Source organism: Xiphias gladius, chromosome 11 (assembly GCF_016859285.1).
Source record: "Xiphias gladius isolate SHS-SW01 ecotype Sanya breed wild chromosome 11, ASM1685928v1, whole genome shotgun sequence".
NCBI lineage: Eukaryota > Metazoa > Chordata > Actinopteri > Istiophoriformes > Xiphiidae > Xiphias > Xiphias gladius.
Window position 1 is genome coordinate 1,038,615 of NC_053410.1, and position 22,704 is coordinate 1,061,318.

Here is a 22,704-nt window from a genome sequence, read left to right on the forward strand (position 1 = left end):
TGAGAGGGCGTCTCCTACTCCGAATCCTCCTCCCTTCTCCTCCTCCTTCTTTTCCTCACCTCCACCCATGACTTTATTCACCGTGTCCTCCACCATATCACCTGCAGAACAAACAGCTGTTAAGTTCCTCTGCACCGGTGAGGTCGACCTGTGACGTACGCAGGTAAGGGCGGGTCCAGGGAGGCGGCAGCCCCGAGTGTAATTTGAAAGGCTGCCGTGGGAGCCCCCCTGTTAAATCTGACAGGTGTTAGTTCAGGTAGCACATGTGTTTTCTGTCTGTGTGTTCAGATCTGACTATGGTAGGACTCTGAGAAGGACGATGGTTCGTGACTCTATTTCACCTCACTCGGGATCTTTGCCTCCCCCTCGGCTCTGCCCCGCTTTCTTTCTCTGCTCAGAAACGTCTTAATTCAAAGAAGCTCCTGCCATTTCAATCATTCATACGATGCTTCTTTCTACCAGGTTCCCTTTAATATCTATAGATTTTTGAGGTTTCGATCGTATGTGCTGGACTGTGCCTGAATTACTTGTATTTTCCATTAATAAATAAATAATGACGAATAAACTCTCATTGGTCAGGGCTCCAACTGTCAATCATCCGTTGCCATGGGAAACACCCACTCACAGGCTTAAAAGTTAATATTATGTCCAAAAATGTTTTTATCCTCCAGTGGCTGCAGTGTCGTTATGGTTTATGTTTCCTGACACAGAAAGTGAGGAGCAGTTTGACTGTGAGACACTAGTCTGGAGACGCCCCGTCGACGGCATTTGCATTTGATCGAACCTGCCTGGAGCACCAGACGGCTGTGGATGATCAGACTCGACAAAGAGAGCACATCACACCTTCAACTCGTTTAATTGAGTAAAGTCGGTACAATTTCACCTGAAGCTCCAATCACCCGATGGTACCTGAACTCGTCTGACCCTCTTCTGTTTACCTGTCGATCACAGATTTTGCCTTAAAGGAGGCAGGAGTGGAGTCAGACGTGAAAACCAGTTGTCCGAACAAACTCTAGGAAACAGAATGTAAACGTTCAGCTGAGGGTTAATTCATCCTAAAAAAGCAACAAACCTCACTGATCACCAGACAGCAGCTCGAGCGATCAGTGCTAGAATTGAAATTTGGAAAATATGAAGAATTGTAACTTTCTGAAACCTGGTGTTTACCTTCAATCAAGAACTTTTTAGGTCGGAAACGTGATTTCTCTACATTGTCTGATAATATTCCTTATTTACTGTATACTGTTTGTTAGAGCGCTCCCTTTCCAGCCGAGGGCGCCGCCAGCTCGAGGGGCGCCAAAGAGGAGGAAGAGATATGGCGAAGTTAATTTCAGACGCTGCCTTCCAACGCTCACATGACGCCGCTCGGTCTGTCCCAAACCCCCGAACCTGAGCGGAGACGCTGCTGGGGCTCGCTGTCGGACCTTTGACCTGCCGGCTGCTGCCGTTCATTCGGTGTAACAGAAGAAAGTCTACAACGACAGTCAATCATCTGCACGCTGAAATGAAAGGATTATAACTGACGTCCTGAGGACGTTTCCATGTGGGAAGTCTATCAGCCGTAGAGCTGCGTTACACACCGAAGGCTTTGAGAGCGAGTGACTGAGCCGCATCCTACTGTGTTTAGAAACAGTCCTGTCCAGACCTTCCCACAACACCCCGACGCCCTCTCTCTGCGGAGATGACAGGAAATGCCACAGGAAACGAGCACGTTGTTCGCTCTTAATGCCGAGCTTTTCTGCCGTCAAACAGATCTGAATGACTCCACTGATCATGATGTGCGCCTACGGAGCGAGCTGCACGTTGCATAATGAAGGAAAATATAGTCTGGATCATAAAACACAGTCAGGACAGCTACGGGTAAAAGTCTCGCATCAATAACAGCTGCTCCTCAGTAAAGAAATGACAGAGACTGTTGGATGTGGAGGAGAAGACACAGACGATCAGTAACCGGAATCAAACCGAGAATATATGATAATGGACTATATCCTGACCATGATTCAAACTAGGATGCTCCGTCACAGGGACTAGTACAGACACTAACTGACAGGTGATGCTGACGGCAGGACACAGGACACGAGCGTTATAAAATTATTATAGTTGTGGTAGAATAGTCAAACACAAGGATCAGTCCACCAACAGCCCCGTCCCTCTGAATCATATTCCATGTGTAGTAAGCTGTGCATCATGGTTATGCTGTGTGTGTGTGACTCTTACACTGGGTGAAATATTCAAACCCACGACACCACATATATGATAAGTGTAATTTTAGACACGTTTCCCCCCATAAATTCAGCCGGACTTCTCTGGACACTTTCTACTGGAATTTCAAACAAGCGTCTGCAGGTTTGGAGTGAAAAGATGTGAGCAGGAGGAAAGCCTCACCTGACCTCGCGAGATATTTTCCAAACGTTACTCACCCACTTTGTCCCCGACTATATTTGCAATGCCTTCGCTACCCAGCACGTTGGAGAGGAGGTTGGCCATGGCTGCCGGCGGGTTTGGACTGCGTTTGTGGATGGAGGAGGTTTGGTCTTATAGAGGCAGGTATGCCGGTCCCGTCAGCGTGACGCCTCTCTGGTCTCGCCCTGCAGAGGAATCAGGTGCGGCCGCAGGGAGTCGAACGGGGCCGACCTGTCGCACAGGTCTGAGACATCACCTGTGTGACAGGGTGAAACATGAGGATGAGGAGCTTTATTTAGGTTTATTTAGGTCGAGTGTGAAGGTCAGCGAGCACTGAGGCCCTGAGCAATGACTGCAGGTTCTACCGCCACGATGGATGGTGGTAAACGGCTGTTGTGAGCCAAACACACCCAGTGTGTGTGTGTGTGTGTGTGTGTGTGTGTGTGTGCGCGTGTCCTAGTTTGTTATTTGGTCTCCTCCCTTCAAAAGAATCTTAAAAAACCTGCGTGACTCATCACAACACTCGCTCTTGTTTATGTTCATGCAAAGGCCCTTTGACTGAGAGATCGATCTCTGGGCTGATTGATTCAAATGTCCCTGAAGGAAAACACAGCGCCGGGATCCTGGGCGTCATAATTTCCTGGTGCTGGCAGAGGTGCTCCTCATTTCAGGCGAGGTGCTATATGCTGCTATAAAACCACGCTGCTTCCAAAACAACAGGCACTCAAGCTGAAATTTCTGCTCAAATGCAAAATGTCTTTTTGCTCACTTCAGCGTTGTTTTTCTGCCTATTCTCACCTGTGGTAAGATTCAGCCAATCACATTTATACAATTAGTGCTGCAGAAGGTGCAGATCTAATCAACGTGTGTGTTTACCTGTTTTATTGTTCTGATTTTCTTTTATACGAGTTGTTATGAGCCCATGTTTTAATGTAATCAGAGTTCTGATGACGTCTGACGTGCTGCTGACCTTCCCTCAAAAATAACACATCTCTGCTGTCAAACCGGCCGTCCTGCTTCATCACAACCGCTTTTTTATGTTCTGACTGTTGGTGATGGTGGAGAGGAGGATCCGGCCTCTGTACTGCTTAATGATTGGTTGTCGAGGACAGGTGTTGCTCCGGGGCAGGTGTACAGTCATTCGTGGAGACAGAAACTGAACATGTTGCTTATTCGTGCCAACGCGGTCTGACCCGACCTGATGCACAACTAAAACGGTCGGATGTTCTGAGATGCAAAAAGTACCTGAAAAGTGATGGAGGTGAGGAAGAGTAGGGGTGATTTCCCTGGTTTCCGTGGTTACCTCCTCTTAATTGAGACAGCCACCTATCCGGGAGATGCTTGCTGAATTCTTTAAAAGTCTCTAAAGTGCAGCGCGGCAGTAGGAGCTGGGAGATACGAATAAAGCAAAGCATACGTTCATGAATCAAAAGTTCAAAAAGAAAGTTCACGCTTTACTTTTGAGACAGAAACTGACAAAAACCATCTCATCACGAGGTCCATTCAGTAGCTGTTCTGGAGCTTTCGGTCGTATCAAATGATCGTCCCCCGCAGAGGGAGTTCTCATGAAATTGCTCAGATAAATTTCTGTCCGAGCGCTTATCGTTCGTGTTGGCTTTTAAACCGATTGAAATCTCCAGCAGGACAACTGAGTGGAGCGCTGAGCTAAAATCAGACTGTTGTTTTCATTACTGTCAGAAATATCACCACGACAAAGGCCCCGTATATTCTGTGCAGTGACCTACGCTCGTTTCTCACCAGACAAGTGGAGGCACAAAAAGGGTCAAACAAGAGGGTTTTGGGGAAATATGATTAAATGTTCAGTGTGTCTGTCACACGTCGGGACAAGATGGAGGCTGTGAGAGGGGGGTTCATTTACATGTTGAGTCCATCAGTGAATTCAACGCAGAACTGAGGCTGTCGCTGTCAACATCGACATGAACGCTGAAATCCTTCAGTGTAGTGTCTTCATCTGTACTGAGCACTGACTCGGATACAAAGGACGACAGACAGTGAAGAGTAGATCTGGTGTTTGCTTTCAGATGAGTTGTAACTAGGTTTGGGTCTGGGGTTGATTAATAAGATGGAGTAAATAAGAAATCGCTGCGACCCGTCCCCCTGTGCTTCGAGGAACGTGAGAATTGATATGATTCGAGGGGGTTGAGTCATTTAGACTCACACGTTCTTCTTGTCGACGTGGTCGGTTAACGACCTGGAGCTGCAGTTCGTTTGTCCTCTGAGACAGGGGACGGGGGGAGACCGACCCCGAGAGCAGGCTCAGCCTCCGCCTCGCTGTCCTGGGAGAGTAGAGTGACTCTAACTGGCAACTGCTGCAACATGATCATTCATTTCTCCACACTAGTCCAACCTGCTCTTCACAGACCTCACAGGGCTCCACTGTCTCCCACTGACACAATCTGGTATTACACAAAATAAAACGACAGGTAACAAACGGGCTGGAAATGACTAATTTTCATTAAACAAAAACTGTTAAATATGCAATAACTCAAGAAGCACAACTCTGCTTGGATTAACCCTCACACACTCACAATCACACCTACGGGCAACTTAGAGCCAACAATTAACCTGCATGTCTTTGAACCCAAGGAACTTTTCATGTAGAGCAGGTCTAGACCCGGACTCGTTATAGTTACGTCTACAAAGACCCAACATTCCCCCACGAGCAAGAACTTGGCAAAGGCGGCAAGAAAAGAGGTTGAGACAAAGATGCATTTTACAAACACTCCTTGGAGAAGGAGACAGGACAAATCTCGCTGCCCGATATATGTCAACATGCCACAACCTGTGGGACAGTGAATGACCTAGACACACACACGCACACACACGTTTATAATATACTGTAAGAATAAAATGAATGTATACATGTATATCGATCTTGCTGTTATTTTATTTGTAATTTTATTGCGGGTTTTTTTGGGGGTGGGGGTGTAAAATTGTATGTTGATGCTTTGGCAGCATTGTTTGTTTTTTTCATTCTAATAAAGCACCTTTGAATTGAATTGAATTGAATTGAATTGAATTAGAATGAATCGAAGCGACTGGTGGGGAGTTCCAGGTGTTTAACTGCTGTGGGGTCGTTACAACACCCACGGTGGGGTCCAAAGACCGTGTGTGTTGTAACGACCCCACAGCAGTTAAACACCTGGAACTCAAAAATTCTTTGGACCCCACCGTATTCATTCATTTTTCCTCATTTTCTTTTGAACCTCTTCTTGAATCTCTTCCACATTTTTTGCACCGTCTTTGTAATGTCTTTTTGTCGTGTGGACGTTGTCTCTGCGCCTCTCGACTCCCCTGCAGCACACGGCAACTTTGGTCTTTCGGGTTCTCGAGCTTCCTTTTTCAGGGGAATTATCACATCCTCGTTGTCGTCAGTCTTCTTACGAGACTTCTCTCTGTCCAAGGCCTGTAGTTGCTTCTGTCTGTCCAAGGAGGCATTTTCTTTGAGGCGTTTGAATTCTTCTCGAAGCCCTTTGTTTATCTTTTCCTCAGACTGATAGAGGAGACGCCGTGCTTTGTATTTCATCTCTCTGGTTTTCAATTCATTTATGAAATTTTGAGTATCATCAATGTATTTTTTCTGGTTCTGAATCAGCCTGTCTACCTCCTGAATCTGTGAGACAAGCTCCTGCTTTTCAGCAATAAGTTGTTTAATGTTCAGACAGAGATTGTCCTCCTCTCTGTGCATGTCCCTCTGGAAAATTTTAAACTCATTTTCAAGTTTCTCTATTTTTCTCTTGAGCAGCTCACTGTCATTGAACATCTCACTGCAGACGCCCTGTAAGGATTCCAGACCCCCACTATGTTTGAGATGATCTCGGAGGAACTCCATGCTTGTCCTGTCCCGACCGGAACCGTCCTGACCAGTCACGTCCCGACTGGAACCATCCTGACAGGTCCCGTCCTGACAGGTCCCGTCCTGACTGGAACTGTCCCGACTGGTCCCGTCCTGACTGGAACCACCCCGACTGGTCCCGCCCTGACTGGAACCATACCGACTGGTCCCGTCCTGACTGGAACCATCCCGACTGGTCCCGTCCTGACTGGAACCACCCCGACTGGTCCTGTCCTGACTGGTCCCGTCCTGACTGGTCCCATCATGGGTCCCGCCCTGACTGGAACCATCCCGACTGGTCCCGTCCTGACTGGAACCATCCCGACTGGTCCCACTCTGACTGGAACCATACCGACTGGTCCCACTCTGACTGGAACCATACCGACTGGTCCCGTCCTGACTGGTCCTGTCCTGACTGGTCCCATCATGGGTCCCGTCCTGACTGGAACCATACCGACTGGTCCCGTCCTGACTGGAACCATCCCGACTGGTCCCACTCTGACTGGAACCATACCGACTGGTCCCGTCCTGACTGGTCCTGTCCTGACTGGTCCCATCATGGGTCCCGCCCTGACTGGACCCATCCCGACTGGTCCTGTCCTGACTGGTCCCGTCCTGACTGGTCCCATCATGGGTCCCGCCCTGACTGGAACCATCCCGACTGGTCCCGTCCTGACTGGAACCACCCCGACTGGTCCCGTCCTGACTGGAACCACCCCGACTGGTCCCGCCCTGACTGGAACCATACCGACTGGTCCCGTCCTGACTGGACCCATCCCGACTGGTCCCGTCCTGACTGGAACCACCCCGACTGGTCCTGTCCTGACTGGTCCCGTCCTGACTGGTCCCATCATGGGTCCCGCCCTGACTGGAACCATCCCGACTGGTCCCGTCCTGACTGGAACCATCCCGACTGGTCCCGCCCTGACTGGAACCATACCGACTGGTCCCGTCCTGACTGGAACCATACCGACTGGTCCCGCCCTGACCGGAACCATCCCGACTGGTCCCGTCCTGACTGGAACCACCCCGACTGGTCCTGACTGGACCCATCCCGACTGGTCCCGTCCTGACTGGAACCATACCGACTGGTCCCGTCCTGACTGGAACCATCCCGACTGGTCCCGTCCTGACTGGAACCACCCCGACTGGTCCCGTCCTGACTGGTCCTGTCCTGACTGGTCCCATCATGGGTCCCGCCCTGACTGGACCCATCCCGACTGGTCCCGTCCTGACTGGAACCATACCGACTGGTCCCGTCCTGACTGGAACCATCCCGACTGGTCCCACTCTGACTGGAACCATACCGACTGGTCCCGTCCTGACTTGAGCCATACCGACTGGTCCCGTCCTGACTGGAACCATCCCGACTGGTCCCACTCTGACTGGAACCATACCGACTGGTCCCGTCCTGACTGGTCCTGTCCTGACTGGTCCCATCATGGGTCCCGCCCTGACTGGAACCATCCCGACTGGTCCCACTCTGACCGGAACCATCCCGACTGGTCCTGTCCTGACTGGAACCACCCCGACTGGTCCCGCCCTGACTGGAACCATCCCGACTGGTCCTGTCCTGACTGGTGCTGGCTGACTGGTGCAGGCTGTTGTCCATATTTCCAAGGTTCGTAAAGGCGTCAGGACGGGTGCTTCAAACAACACAAGTTTAAACTGGTTTGGTGGACAGCCTCTTCCGTCTCACTGATGACATCACGACTGCTTTGATGTTGTACTTTGACTTCTGGCCATTGAGGGGTGTGATGTCATCTGTGATGTCATCTGTGATGTCATCTGTGATGTCATCTGTGATGTCATCACCAGAGCTTTATTTTGAAAACACAACTATTATTTCTGTAAAGTTCATTTGTAAACCTTAACAAAATGTTTTTTTTTTTTTTTTAGTTAGTTCTTCCTTCCAGGAAGTTCCTCCTTTTTCTGCTGCTTGTCCAGGTCCAGGTCATGTTTAATGACTAAATAATGATATTACAGCAGGGAAATGCTCACCGAAAGCCTTTCAATGGGACACTGCTGCAAAGTGTCTGGGAAGAGTGAGGAGGGTGGTTGGGTTCCTGCATCGCAACACGAGGTCACCATTGTGTGGGCATTAAAGTTACGTTAACGTTACCTTGCCCATATGTCAAGCTTAATGTCAACATTGTTTAACGTTGGCTAACAAACGTGGTTGACCTTTATTTTCCAACCTCACACAGATGCCTTATGCTAAAAAGTATTATCAGCATAAAGTCTAACACTTCTCTTTTAGTTTGGACTTCGGTGCATGCAGGTTTAATAAATGTGCATATGCTCCCGTTAGCATCGTTAGGACAGCTGGGGACGTTGCTCAAAGGCTAACCCAAGGCTACTTCATTAGCTGGCTAATTAACTAGTTAACAAGCTAAGCTAACAAGCCAGGTATGGTTGGCCGAAGAGAACCGAAACACCCGATGACCTCAGGAACATCACAGACGATGTCGACCAGCGCATCCTAGGATTGATCTTTGGTCAAAAAAAGAGATGTGTGTAGAAACAAGGTCTAAAACTATAAATCTTTACGTGTGTAAAGGGCTATATGGGCTTGTGTTAACAGTTATCAGACCCTGCCTGGTTGGGACGTACTGTAGGCGTAGGTTTATGGAGGTGTGTGAGCCTGCTGCCCCCTGCTGGTCAGATCCTGAACACACAGCAGCCTCACGGCCTGAATCAGATCAGTGTATCGCCGGACTCAACCTTGTCTTTGATGGCTTGGGAGAAGAGCTAATTCAACTTTACTACATTTTCTGTTCTGATTTGGAAACAAAAATCACTTTTCTGTATGTTTAATACATTTTAGTGGAAGAGTCTCGAAACATGAGGCGTGTTTCATCCACACACAGTCTGACGCTTCAAAGAGGCGAGATCACATGATGTTGGGTTGGTTTTTATAAAACACTGATTGACAGATGATCTTCTCCTGCAGGTTATTTTGTCCCATGTGAACTCAAGGCACCTGTCACGGCCCTGGTTGCATTTCCTTACCCGCGCCTGGTTTCTCATGTATTTTTTGTGCGGCTGTATTGTGTGAGAGCGTGTGCTCTTTTGCTGTGAGGATCTCTGAGTGCCAGGCTGGCTGGATTTGTGGGTTTCGGCTTGGGGAGCCTCTACCGCTGAGGGGTCCGTTCACAACATCCCTGCTTTTAAAATGGCTGCCAGTCCAGCGGCAGATATCTGACGGCAACACCTGTTCCGTCCGCCGCCTCCAAACCTTTACTCTGGTCTTGCATTTGTAAGGATGGATTACAGCTCCGTACCAAAATACTGTGGCATCCTGTATTCAGAACCAGCGCAACACCTTTCTGATACGAGTCTACTTCTGCTTTGAAAGGACGATACTGCGTCATGTTGTCTTTAGGGTTAGGTTCAGTAAATCTAGTCTTCTTTCACCTCGGTGTTAGTTTTCACGTTTTGAAGAGAGCGATTCCTTTGTTGCTTCCGTTTACTGACACAGCTTCACCTTTTCACTCCAAGTCAGTGGTCAAACTTTTGTTTGCGGTCGGTCGGGGGGGGGGGCAAGCTTTAAACTTTCATGTTGCCTTGCTGCCCACCTGCAGGGGAGGTGTAACATGCAGCTTTGTCAAATGCACAGCTATGGAAGGTTTCTGTTGTCACCTGAGAAGGAAATAGTAAAACATAATAAAGTCATGTAATCATATAACATAGATATAGGTCTATCAAAGATGGCTATTCCTTAATGTTTAATGAGGAACCTGGTAATTATTATTTTGTTGGGTTTTCTTCCACTCTACCTACATTTAAGTTTTTATTACTGGTACTACATACAGTATGTAAGATATATTTTTTTTAAAAGATGTTGGCGTTTGGCGTCTTCCTGGGCTTTGCAGGTCTGCCCGGTGTTGATGTTCTTGTGTGGTGAGTGGGGTTTACCTCGCCGCTTTCTTTCTGCCCAGACTCACAGGACACAGGTTCGATGATACGTAAATATCTACGAAAAAAGATAAATACCATTCATGTAAAATGGTAACCTCTTTGTGTCTCTCGCTGCAGTATTGTTCCACACTTTCTCCTCTAATTTCACTCTCTCTCTGACTGTCACATATTTACAATATCCCCATCCTCCACCTCCTCACAGCTCTCTGAAACAATGCTCGGAAACGACTGACCCCCCCTCCGGTGGAAAAGCCCCCAGCTCCGTCAGCCTGGACAGGAACAGTCAGCCTCCCTCCCTCCCACTGCCTGTCTCCTCTGCTTCTCTTTAATTCACTTTAATCTGTTTCAAACAAAAACCTGTGCCAGAATAATGTTGTCAGAGTGAAACTTCTCCCCGGGACCGTGACATTTCAATGATTCAACCCTGAGGGTGAGAATGTTAAGACACCGTTGGACCTTCATCTAATGAGTCACCAGTAGACTCCCTGTTCTCTCGTTTTAATTCAGCGAGTCTTTAGAAAAGCCAACACCATTTGTTCATTTATCTTCTAAACCTGTGAGGACGCACATTACCCCCCAACGTCACCCTGAGTAGCCAGGTTTCCATCCAGTGCGAAATTTAACATGAACGTCTAGAAAACTGGCAAAAGAACGTGTGAATCGATGCTTGTTTTTCCCTCCAATGCTGCTGTGTGAATACATAAACAACTGGCGGAGCTGATTCTCCGGTCGCCGCCGTTAAACCACCACAGAAGAAGCAGGACGCGGCGAGACGAGGTCGTTAAAAGAGCTGCAGTCAGAGCTCAGACGATGGGAAACCGTGTGGAGAACGTGATGGAAATCTGAGGTTTCTGTTGGTTCCATGTGTTGATGCGGTTCCGGTCTCAGTTCTCTGCGTGTCCACTCAGGGATTTTTATGCGCAAACTGAAAATCTGCCTGAAAACAGGTGGACGTAAAAAACACACCTTGTGTAGCCTTTGCTGAGTAGGAGCCACAGCAGCCTCTGCTGCCACAAATGGAAATGACAGGATGCTGGCAAATTGAATTCCTCAGGTATCAGCAGTGAGAGGATAACACTGGTCCAGGGGAAGCAAACATCGACCCGAGAGCGAGACAGAGAAGAAAGGAAACATGTCTTCAAATGAGGTGAGAACCCTCAGACAGCCCGTTAAAGATGAGACCACCAGACAAAATGTCCTAAACACTCCAAAACTGTCCTCGCCCTCCAAAAACCCTAGATAGAAGTAGAAGAACACACACACACACACACTGAGGAAGGAAGGAGGCCATTTTTCCTGCAGGTCAGTGGACTTCCCGTCTTATCACTTCTACAGGAACCAGACGAAGACGGACAGAGAGAGCGAAAGAGTAAAGGACTGTAGGACAGTCTCAGACCACATGAGCACACAGTCCGGGGCCGTAAGTATTTGGACAGTTACACGTGTTTTGTGCTTCAGGCTCTGAGCCTCAGCACATTCAGTTTGAAATAAAATAATAGAAACTACGTTAAAGACCCAAGTCTCATGTCATCATCATATTTAATATTTTGTGGAAAATCCTTTAGTCTGGTCTTCACCACAGTCAGCAGCTCAGTGGGACTGAGACCAGGTGACGGACTCGGCCAGTGGAGGATAATCCACCTCTTCACCCTGACAAGCTCTGTGGTTGCTTTGGCCACATGTTTGGGATCGAATGATGAAACGTCGTCCGCTGAGTTTCGGTGGATTTGACTGAATCTCATCACATCTGATCACAGGATGCTCCTGCTTCCGTCAGCAGTGAAATCAGCAGGAAATGCCAGCGACCCAGTTCCATTGGAGCCGAACCTGCCCGAGTCATAACAGAACCAGCACCAGGTTTGACAGACGAGGTGGGGGCTTTGGGTCATGAGCCTTTTCTCTTTGCCATCATTTTGACAGAGGTAGTTTTTGTTCCATCAGTCCATAGAACTGTGGTACTGAGCTCTACTGGTTTCTCGTTGTGTGTTTTGGGGGAACTGCAGCCTGGTCCTTCTGTTTCTGAGGTTTACCAGGGGTTTGCATCTTGTGGTGAATCCTCCGAGGTTCTGGTCATGGAGTCGTCTCCCGATCACTCACGAGGAAACATGTCCTCCTACATCCTGGAGAGCGTTCTTGACTCGCTGTGGGGTAACAAAAGGGTTTTTCTTCATCATGCAAATGATTTTCTGCTCGTCCACCAGACTGGTGCTCCTCGGTCTAACAGCTCGTTTCACACCTGCGATGAGCTTCCTCATCTGCTGATTTTGACAAACCAACTACCTTTGAAATCTCTCTGATAGATTTTTGGGTTGTTTTTAGTCTAATTATTATCTTCTTCACAAGCCAAATGTCCAATTACTTTTGAACCCCTAAAGTTTGGGCACTATGTGTTGTGTCTTTATTGACGTAAACCTGCTCAGAGCCGAGACCTGGCTCATTAATGTGGTTTCCATTATTTTATTTGTCACCTAATGTGCTGAAGCTCCGAGCCTGAAGCGAAAAAGAGAAAACTAGTGTGACTAGTGACTCGTGTGGTCCTCGGCCGAGAGTCAGACGAGGCGCCGCAGAGGTAACTGGGAACACCTGTCCAACACCTGTCCAACACCACATCTGTTTGATATTGCACTGTCCTTTTTTTGTTCTACTCCTTGTCACCGCATTTATATTCTCATAGATCACTGACAGCGACGCTCACACCTCAGTGCTTCTGTTATTAGGACCAAGTTTGGCTGCGTCTCCCGTCTTCGCATGTTTTAGTGACACGTTAACCAGCTTGTCCTTTCTCTGGTGAAAATTCAGTATCTGTAGCTTTACTTCCATCCAGCTCCCTGTTCTACATTTGACGCACTCCCTCCTCGGCTGCTCCGTCTCTCTCTCTCTCTCCTGTTCTGTCCATTTTTTCCCCAGACTTCTGGGGGAAGGTGAGAGAAAGAGAAGGAGGAAAGACGGAGACGTGTAGATGTGACCGCTGAGAGAAACACAAACACACTCTACCAGCAGAGGAAACGGGAGGTGTGTCCTCCCCCCTCCTCCCTCCCTCCCTCTCTCTCTCTCCTCCAGCTGTTTAAAAGCAGCTGGTGGTCGTGCGAGCCTCCACTCTGTATTGTGGCCCTGGAGCAGACATGACAGCGGTGGGACAACTGGTGCTGGTACTGGGTTTACTGGTCAGCGCTCACTGTGAGGTGAGAGCAAGAGACCCCGAGGTGGAGGAAGAGGAGGAGGAGCTGAGAGCAAGAGCTTCAGCAGGAGGAGGAGGAGGACTGGCAGCGGGGGGGTTTGGGTCGGCGGCGTTTCCCCCACCTCAACAGGCTTCACCCAGGGGCCACTGAGACCCCCCCAGTGGGAGAGAGAGGCAACTACCCAGCCCGGACTGGGTGAGTCCAGATATAAATATCCCCAACTCAAGCTTCACTTACTAACTTTTTCTCTGTGCTATTTTGTTAATGGACTAATCAATGCGTATAATATGTGCACATTTGCTGCTTTTCCTTGTCTTTTATTACAGTAGATTAAATATGTTGTGTTTTTCGCCTGTTGGTCAAACGCAACAAGACATTTGATGACGTCGCCATGGATTTTCTGCTACTGTCTGATGTATAATGAACCAATCAATCAATCAATCAATCAATCAAGAAAATATGATTACCTAATAAAGAAAATAATCATTAATCGCATTGATCTTATGTTCTTGGTTAAACATAAAGTTCAGGAAACAAACTTCTTGTTTCCACACATTTAGTTAAAGCACAAATTTTGGTTTATTATGACTAATTTTTATTATTCTGTCCAATCAGTAATTAATTAGTATATTAACAATATACTCACCAAGCTCATATCTGAGACCTGGCAACAAGTGGTGGAAAATAACAAACTACAATGTACTGTATTTACTGTATTCCAGCACAGTTTTGAAGTACTAGTACTTGAGTATGAGCCTGAGTATTTCCATTTTATGCTACTTTCTACTTCTACTTCACTGAATTTCAGAGGGAAATATTTGACTACATTACATTTCTCTGTCAGCTGCAGTTACTTTTCACATTAAGATTTTACATAAACAAACATATAATAAGTTTAAACAATACAATGAAGTGTTAAAGTTTAGGGATTAAATCAGTGTTTCCCAACCTTTTCAGCTTGTGTCCATTTACACAAAATAGAGCTGAGCGTCCTTGTCACGTTTGAGACGTCTCTGAGCTGTTTTCAGCTCCACCACAGAGACATTTCCCCTCTGAACTTCTCACATGGTTTCATTTAAACGACCGTTCAAATGATCCAGTATCTCACAAGTCCCCAAACTGAATCCAGATCGGATGGATCACTTTGTTTCTTCTTCTTCTTTCCCATGAATCATCCGACGACCCCTCAGGTTTATCTGGTGACCCTCTGGAGGGGCCCGACCCCCGGGTTGGGAACCAGTGGACTAAACTCTCTGCCTGTCTATGACGTAGCTAAAAGCAGCTCCACCCGGAGCAGCTCCAGCAGTAAAACGCTGCTGAAGCCTCCGTGACTCAGGATCAATGATCTGAGAATCAGAGACCAGTCACAGGAGACGGGTCCCTGCACAATGAAGGACTTTTACTGTGATACTGGAACTACAGGAAGTTCTTTTACTGTAGTTACGTAGGATCGTGAATACAGGACTTTGAAAGGTAATTGAGTAATTTGATATTGTTGTGTCAGTACTTTTACTTCAGTGAAGGATATAAATACTTCCTCCTCCACTGCCTGGAGGACAAACAACGGACACATAAAGCCCGTCTGGGACTCATAAAATCTGCTGTGTGTGTGTGTGTGAGAACAACCTGGGTGGTAGCAGCCTATTACATGCATGCTGGCAGTCAAAACATTTAACGCTCCCTCTTTGGAACTTGTGCGTGTGTTATTGTAGTTCCATCTTTGTGAGGAGATTCAGATCTTTGGAAAGTGAGGACACTTTGTCCGGTCCTCACTCCTTCAAAGGGCTGTTTGAGGGTTCACACTTGGTTTTCGGGTTAAAGTTAGAGAACTGGGTCAGGGTTGAGGTTTGGGATTGGGTGTTTGCGAATGCATTACGTCTAAGGAGAGGTGCACAAGGGTCACCAGATAAATCTGAGAGCTCGCCAGATGATTAATGAGCGAGAAAAGGAGCGAAAACAAAGCGCTGCCTCAAAACTCTGTGGTAAGTTTCGGCTTGAGCGCAACAGCGGGTCCAACCTTAGAAACACAGATGTCTGCTGCTGACTGACTGACATGCCGAAGCTACGCCACTGGTGACAAACCTTAGCTACTTTCTGTAGAAGAGAGGAAGGGAGCCCCCCCCCCCACGGGAGCAACACCCCCACACTGAATGAGACACCAAATGACCACAAACAACACGGCAACTTATCTTCGTGGTCATTTAGCGTCTCATTATAGTGTTTTTCCCAAAACAGCAGTTAGAAAGGAGGAGTCGTCTTATATTTGGGCCGATACAATATTTCTCGCTCTACCTTTTAGTTTACCTTTAGGAATCGATCACATTTCATCACTGCATCGCGTGAACTGATCTGCTGTATGTGGAGGTTTGGATGTTTGTTCTAGGGAGAGTTTTTACAGATTTAAAACGGAGATGATGGATGGTCAACTGTTGGTCACTTACTGAGACTGACAGACTAAATAAGAGGATTTTTTTTCGAGTGCCTCCCTTGTCGTTCAGACCCACATCCATACATTAAACTGCAGATTCCCTGATAAAACTATCCCTGAGGGCTTTTAACAAAACAACCCTCCATTAGCTCCATAACATCCCCTCCCCAGTGACCCCCCCCACTTTAAATGCTGCTTTAATGACAGCATTCACAAATGGAGCTCTTTGTGCAGTGAGTCAGAGATCTGTCGGTGTAATTGTGAGCAGGTTTTGCATGGTTTTCTCTGTTTTTATCTTTGGGGGCTGAGGGTTGATTGGATGGGGGGGGAGTCAAAAGGTAGTTAAGTGCTGATGGAGTGGAGGTGAAAAAGTTTGTTGTTTCGCTGCAAGAAGAGAAGATGTGAGGCGTTGCAATAACTTAAAGAAGCGTTCTTTTGTTTTTACACGTTTGATAGAAAACATCCTATTCCCTTTACATCCTGATCAGTTTCCACATCATTAGTTTTTAGACTGAGTTCCTTTCTTCAGAACAGCCATTGGTCTCAGTTCAGTTCAATAAGATCGACTCGCAGAGAGACTGCTGGATGAATTGTCATTAAAACGGGTTCATACATTCACGTTCCCCTCGGGATGAACTGTGGTAACTTCAGTGATCCTCTGACTTGTTAGTCCAGGTAGTTCAGGTGCACTCACTTTCAGTTTGACCTCCAAATAATGTCGTTTAGATAATCTGAATAATCTGCTGACGGGAATTAGCTTTTAGCTGCCCGAGAAACGGAGAAACATCTAAGGTACGTGCTCTTATTTTGAAGTATACACAAATCCTTCCTGTTTCTGTGCCCCTCTGTCTGTCATGGTGGCCTCCCAGGAGGACAGGAACATTTGCTCCTTTGTCTCGGCCTTGTGACCTTCAGCCTCCTCGGCTGCTGGGATCACTGCTGATCTTGTAACTGAAGGCCTAGGTCAAAGTGAACTGCACGTATCCCCGGGTGCTCGGAGCACACGTACGCCTCTGTTTGAAAGAAGAAGAAGAAGAAGAAGTGAAGGTCAGACAGATTCAGATCAAAGAGAGCCGAACCTGCTAACGTGATCACGAAGGCATCATTTACTGCTCATCCAGCCGCGAAACACAGCTGGCAGATGAAAGGACGACACTCGACGTCCGAGGAAAAGTGGATGAGACGGGGATTCAAAGACAGAGCTGTTTTCAGGCTGAAGATCGTGCAGGTGAATCTGAACGTTAAATCACAGTCGTATAAGGTCTTTTTCTGGGAGAGTGTGGTGGGATTTCTGAGAGCCAAAAGTTACGGCTGGATGAGCTGCAGAGGAAGGAGGAGCTGACTGTGAGAGCACTTAACGTACATCTTTGATTTTAGCAGAGCGGCTGAGAAACTGGAGGATTCAAAAATATGTCCGCAAAGGAGCAGATTCGTCCTGGCCAACACCGAAATATCTTCCGCGACCACTTCAAATTTTGAACAACGGGAGCCAAACTACACATGGCGACACTCGTATAGAATTACTGTGCAGTTAATGTTGAGCCAATGACGTAAAAAACCAGCGCAACGCGCAGTGATGACGACACTGGTGCTTCTCTAACCTAATCATATTCACGATGATCACATAATCACCTAACTCAGCTCACCCCTGGTCTTCATGCAGTTCGGGGTGATGGGTAATCATGGCGACGGAAAGCAACCAGAGGACTTCTAATGTGACAATTCCGGAGGGCGTATCGAGTTTCTCTCGTGGTAGACTATCACTGAGCGGTCTGTCCAGGTTCAACTGCATCTTGTTGACACAGTCTTAATTCCCGAGGAGCACAGGACGTATGTTGTAGTTGAATGTACTTGAAAGGAAAAACTAAGACCGGAGATACGAACACGTAGAGCCCGGAAGGTTTCGCGGAGAAAGAAAAACTCATTTGTGCAGTTGCATTGATAAACCATCCTCTCAGATTTATAATTTGTGTACACAATTCATTAATTCCAGAGCCTCAAGTAATTATTTTTCTCCATGACACCTGCTAAGCAGCCGGATAATTTGGTAGCATTACGTGTAGTTCATCCACCCGATGTGTTTATGAGTTAGTGAGCAGGATTTATTCATTCATGCACTTGAATTTGTTACAAACAAAAGGAAAAAACCAAGAAATAAATGCAGAAAGTACAGAAGAACAAAAAGGACAAAAAGGACAATGGCTGTCTGAGGTCAAACACTGGTCTAGAGACAAATATCTCAACACCTACAGGCCATATTCCCTTTAAATTCACTGCAGAAATTCCTGCTCCCCAGAGGATGAACCCTTTAGATTTTAACGAACCCAGGACCTTTTTCCTCAGGACAAACTTTACATTTTTAGATCCACTGCTAGTGTTATTGTGACAGACCATCCAGCCTTCGGCTCTGAACTCCTACGGTCTCATTATTCAGACTCTGGCTCGTTCACAAACATCCTTCAGATCTGAACCTGAACTCTTGGACAGAAACCCCCGCAGACCTCAGCTTTTTTTCCTCTGTCTCTCCCAGGATGAGCCAAAGTCTCAAAGACTCTCTTTGAAATACAAAGATCTCTTTCTTGAACACTCAGCACAACAAATCCACACGAGACACAGCGGCTAAAAAGTCACACTTGTCCAGATCACAGCTGCGTGACGCTTTAAGACACAGCGTCAAATAAAAAAAGAGACGTCTTCAGTCAAGATTTGAGGATTTTTGGTCCAGAACGAGACGTGCTGTTTGAACAAAGTGACGCCTCCTCTTACAAAATGACTGACAGCATGAAATTAAACCAAATGACTGGATGTTTGTGTTGGACGGAAGAAAACTAAAGGAAAAAGCCATTAGCTCTCTCTTACAAGGTTACAGCTCTTCAGTCTGAACAGTTATGTTGAGATGTTACCTCGTGGTGAGCCCTATTTTAATCGCACAATCACAACAACAAAATGTAAAGTGGGTCTTGGACACACGCTCCAGATATTCTGTTTTCTTTTGCTGAAAGAATTAACAAAGTGGCAGCAGAGTGACTTTTCTCCACAGGCGTCTGTTTTTTAAGACACAGTTTCTACAAAAACACCGGCGCCTCTCTCTGCGCTGCCTCATTTGAAGGTAGTTGGTTAGTTAGTGTCATGGACGGATTACTGAATAGGTATATCAGGCAATGGCCTAGGGCCCCTGGACCAGAGCTGCTGGAATCAGTTATTGTTGGAATAATTGGTTGGTCGATAAAACATCCAAAAAGAGACAGAAAACAACCAGAAAGAGACAGAAAACAACCAGAAAGAGACAGAAAACGGCTACAAAGAGACGGAAAACGGCTACAAAGAGACGCAAAACAACGAGAAAGAGACAGAAAACAACCAGAAAGAGACAGAAAACGGCTACAAAGAGACGGAAAACGGCTACAAAGAGATGCTAAACAACCAGAAAGAGACACAACAAAACTACAAAGAGACGGAAAACATCCACAAAGAGACGCAAAACAACCAGAAAGAGACATAAAACGGCTACAAAGAGACAGAAAACGGCTACAAAGAGACGGAAAACATCCATAAAGAGACGCAAAACAACCAGAAAGAGACACAACAAAAATACAAAGAGACGGAAAACATCCACAAAGAGACGCAAAACAACCAAAAAGAGACGGAAAACGGCTACAAAGAGACGGAAAACATCCACAAAGAGACGCAAAACAACCAAAAAGAGACGGAAATCGAACACAAATGCAGCCGACCTTTTGTCTGGGGGTGTTGCTCCTGTGTAGGGGGGTTGGCGGGGACACATGTCTGTGTCTGTGATGTCACAAATAAGAGCTCTTCATTGATATTATTTAATATTAGTTTTAATATTAGTTGTTTATTTGACATTCATTTATACCGGGACTTTAAACATGAGTCTAATTTCTTAATCATTTTAAAAATGTGCCCCCCCCCTTCTTTAAAACTGAATCAGAGTCAACACAGTCAGTCTGGGTTTTCAGGGGTTTCGCAACAAATTCTGGGAAATATACAAAGAGCTCAGCTTTAGGACGTTACAACAATTCATCAACCAAGAAAAACATTTAGTTTCATTTTGTTCAGTCACTTTGTTCAAACGTCTCATGTCAGAACAAAACTCCTCACATCTCGGGACGTCCTGTCACTAAATATGAGGCGGTGATATCAGACAGAGGGGGAGGATCTTAGAGGAGTTTTCTGCACCGCTCATTTCACTGAATCGAACTCCTGAATGTGCCAAATCTGCTGCACATCACCGATAAACCAACAATTAGCTGATAAATAAATGGAGTTTTAGAAATATCTTTTTCTCAGGCTGAACCAGGACAGAGGAGGAAGCGTCTGAGATTCAACGCCGTCACCTGATGGAGGAAAGATTCACAGAGAGCGAAGGGCTTCCGATGATGTGATTCGGTGCCCAGAGTTCAGTCTGACAGGACAGATTATCCTGAAGATGAAGATTAAAGATTCATTGTCTGATGTTGTTCCAGCGTCCTCAAATCCCCAAGTCTCCTGTCAGTCCACCGACCATGGTTTCAAACTCGGCTGTAGAGAAGTCTGGAGACAGCCTGACGTGAAATTTTGACCCTTTCGGTGACTTCAGTGTTGTTGTGAGTGTGTATTTCTGTAACCACACACCCTGGACACGGGCCATACAATCACACAACAACCCCGTCTCCTAGAAATCACGTGTACGTCCCACTGACCTGAGAAATGCGATGACACATAAAATGACATCATTTACCAACATGATGAAAAAGCATTTTATTTGTACAATTTTAACCGACGACACATTTTATTGGTTTTCATTCAAAGTACTTTTGTAGCAACTAAAGCATTATTAGAGTTTTTCGAGGTGGAAACTGACGTGTTTACTGTGGGACTCGTACGCAGTACAAACACATCCTGCACTGGAAAATCCATCGTCAGGGAACTTGATCCAAGCAGCAGTTACTTTTCCTTCAATGTGTAACTGGTACATTTTCTGGCATATAAATGAAAGTTGCACACAAACACTTACGCAGCCACATTAACGTCCAATAATTTGAGTGGACTCCTTGCAAACCGAGGACGTGCTACGTCTTTCAGTACGTACAGCAGTGAAAGAAATCCCTGCCAGACCAATTCAACTCTCCCGACGGAGACAGTTTTTTGCCATCGAACGCTAACGAACCACCCGGACAGTGTCGTAGAGTCCAGTGCGGAGAAGCCTGTCGCCTTCGTTCATGTTACTTCATGCAGTTCTGCTGCAATACTAGGTGGTGGCGTGGTCTACTGTCATTACTGGTCCAGTGTTGGGGAAGAACCTGTGTGTCCTTAAAGACTGGCATTATTCCATACTTCTGTTATTGTCAACTAATCCCATGTTTGGACTCAAACCAACAGTGTGTTTGTGCATCTGTGGCTCTCAGCTCCGAGCCCATTGGTTCCCACTGAAGACGTCAAGCTTTATAAAAAAACTTCACAAACATATAGTTTCACCTTAAAAAAGAAGAAACAAAAACAGCTGCTCACTGTGGATTTTATCAAACAAACAGGAGAGAACGGTGCATTTGTGGGGGACTATTTTCAGCGGCGGATTGTTCCACATGTGGTGCTGTAGAGAATATTTGGGGCAGCAGGACCGTGTGTGTGTGTGTGTGTGACTGAGTCAAAATAAACTACAGTGTGTGTGTGTGTGTGTGTGTGTGTGTGTGTGTTCATGGTGATGAAGGAACGACAGTGGAGCTCTGTGGCTCAGAGGAATAAGATATAATATCAGGCACTCAACAAACAATAAAGGCAGAGGAATAAAATCCAAAGGCAGCAGCGAGTAAAAACAAATGTTACGTAAGACAGAGGGAAAAAGCTCAGTGTATAAACCGTAAAAAGATGTCGCACTAAAACACAGAATGATTCAAAGGCTAACAGATCAAATTGAGTTTTAAGAAGTGACTTAAAAGAAGATAACGACTTGGTGAGTCCGACCTCGGTCAGTCCCCTCTAGTCTTAAATCTGACCCTGGAACAGCCAACAAGTTCTTGTCTGAGAACCTCAGGCTGCACACTGCTTGGTCAGGCGAGAGCAACTCCGAAATACAATCCGGAGCCTGGACGTGACGAGCCTTAAAGGTCATAAATAAAATCTCAAACTCGAGCCTAAGACGAACCAGTAGCCAGCAACGTGTTCTCTTCTCCTGGTTTTAGTTAAAACTCTGGCAGCCGCTCTGCTCGCTGATCTCTGGGTCAAACCCTTAAAAGACCACTGCAGTCATCCAGACGTGAGAAGGCGAAGAGAACTGGTCGCATCTCTGAAATAATTCTTAAAAACCGCTTGGTGAAGCTGCAACGAATCTGTCCATTGGCAGGAAATTGATGTAAAAGCATCTTCTTAGTCTTTTTTTTTTTAAACACAGGTCCAGTTTCTCCAAAGTCAGGATTGGATGATTCTCTTGGTCTTACTCTGTAATAAACTGAATACCTTTGGGTTTTGGACTTTTGACGACATCATCTGTAAACAGGGATTTTGACAGTTTTTGGATATTTTATGGACAAAATGACGCATCAGAACAATAATTAATCGATAATGAAAACGATGGTCATTTGCAGCTCTGCTTACTCGGACCTGGGTCTCTTGAAGGGATTCGTTGACGAGTTAAATATAGAATATCCCGGACGCACGTCCTCATCGCTGCCTCCGCTGTTGATGCGCAGAGTTGAAGATCAACTTGGACCCGAATCACGGCGTAAAATGCTGTAAGCTCTAACGTGTGTGTTGGTAGGTTTATTTTAAAGTCTGCGTACTTTTGTATGTGTTACAGCAGCTCAGGACGAGGAGAGATTTCCTCTCTATGGCTGTGTGTGTGTGTGTGTGTGTGTGTTCCCCCGGTGATGTTACAGCTCTCCACAGGAAATGACACCAGAGGAAATGACACAGGGCTT

At 46.4% G+C, this 22,704-nt stretch overlaps 1 protein-coding gene across 2 annotated transcripts in view; it reads left to right on the plus strand.

The window, feature by feature from the left end:
- Positions 1–12,950: 12,950 nt before the first annotated feature.
- The window catches only part of mmrn2a (multimerin 2a), a 31,858-nt gene continuing 22,104 nt past the window's right edge, over positions 12,951–22,704 (plus strand). Inside the window, exons 1-2 of one of the 2 annotated variants that reach the window (XM_040139036.1) lie at positions 12,951–13,454; positions 13,489–13,554. In XM_040139036.1, the coding sequence (XP_039994970.1) occupies positions 13,303–13,454; positions 13,489–13,554 (218 nt within the window). In that variant the 5' untranslated portion in view covers positions 12,951–13,302. Of the gene's footprint in view, positions 13,555–22,704 lie in introns of both variants that reach the window. The other variant, XM_040139035.1, reaches the window with a different exon arrangement.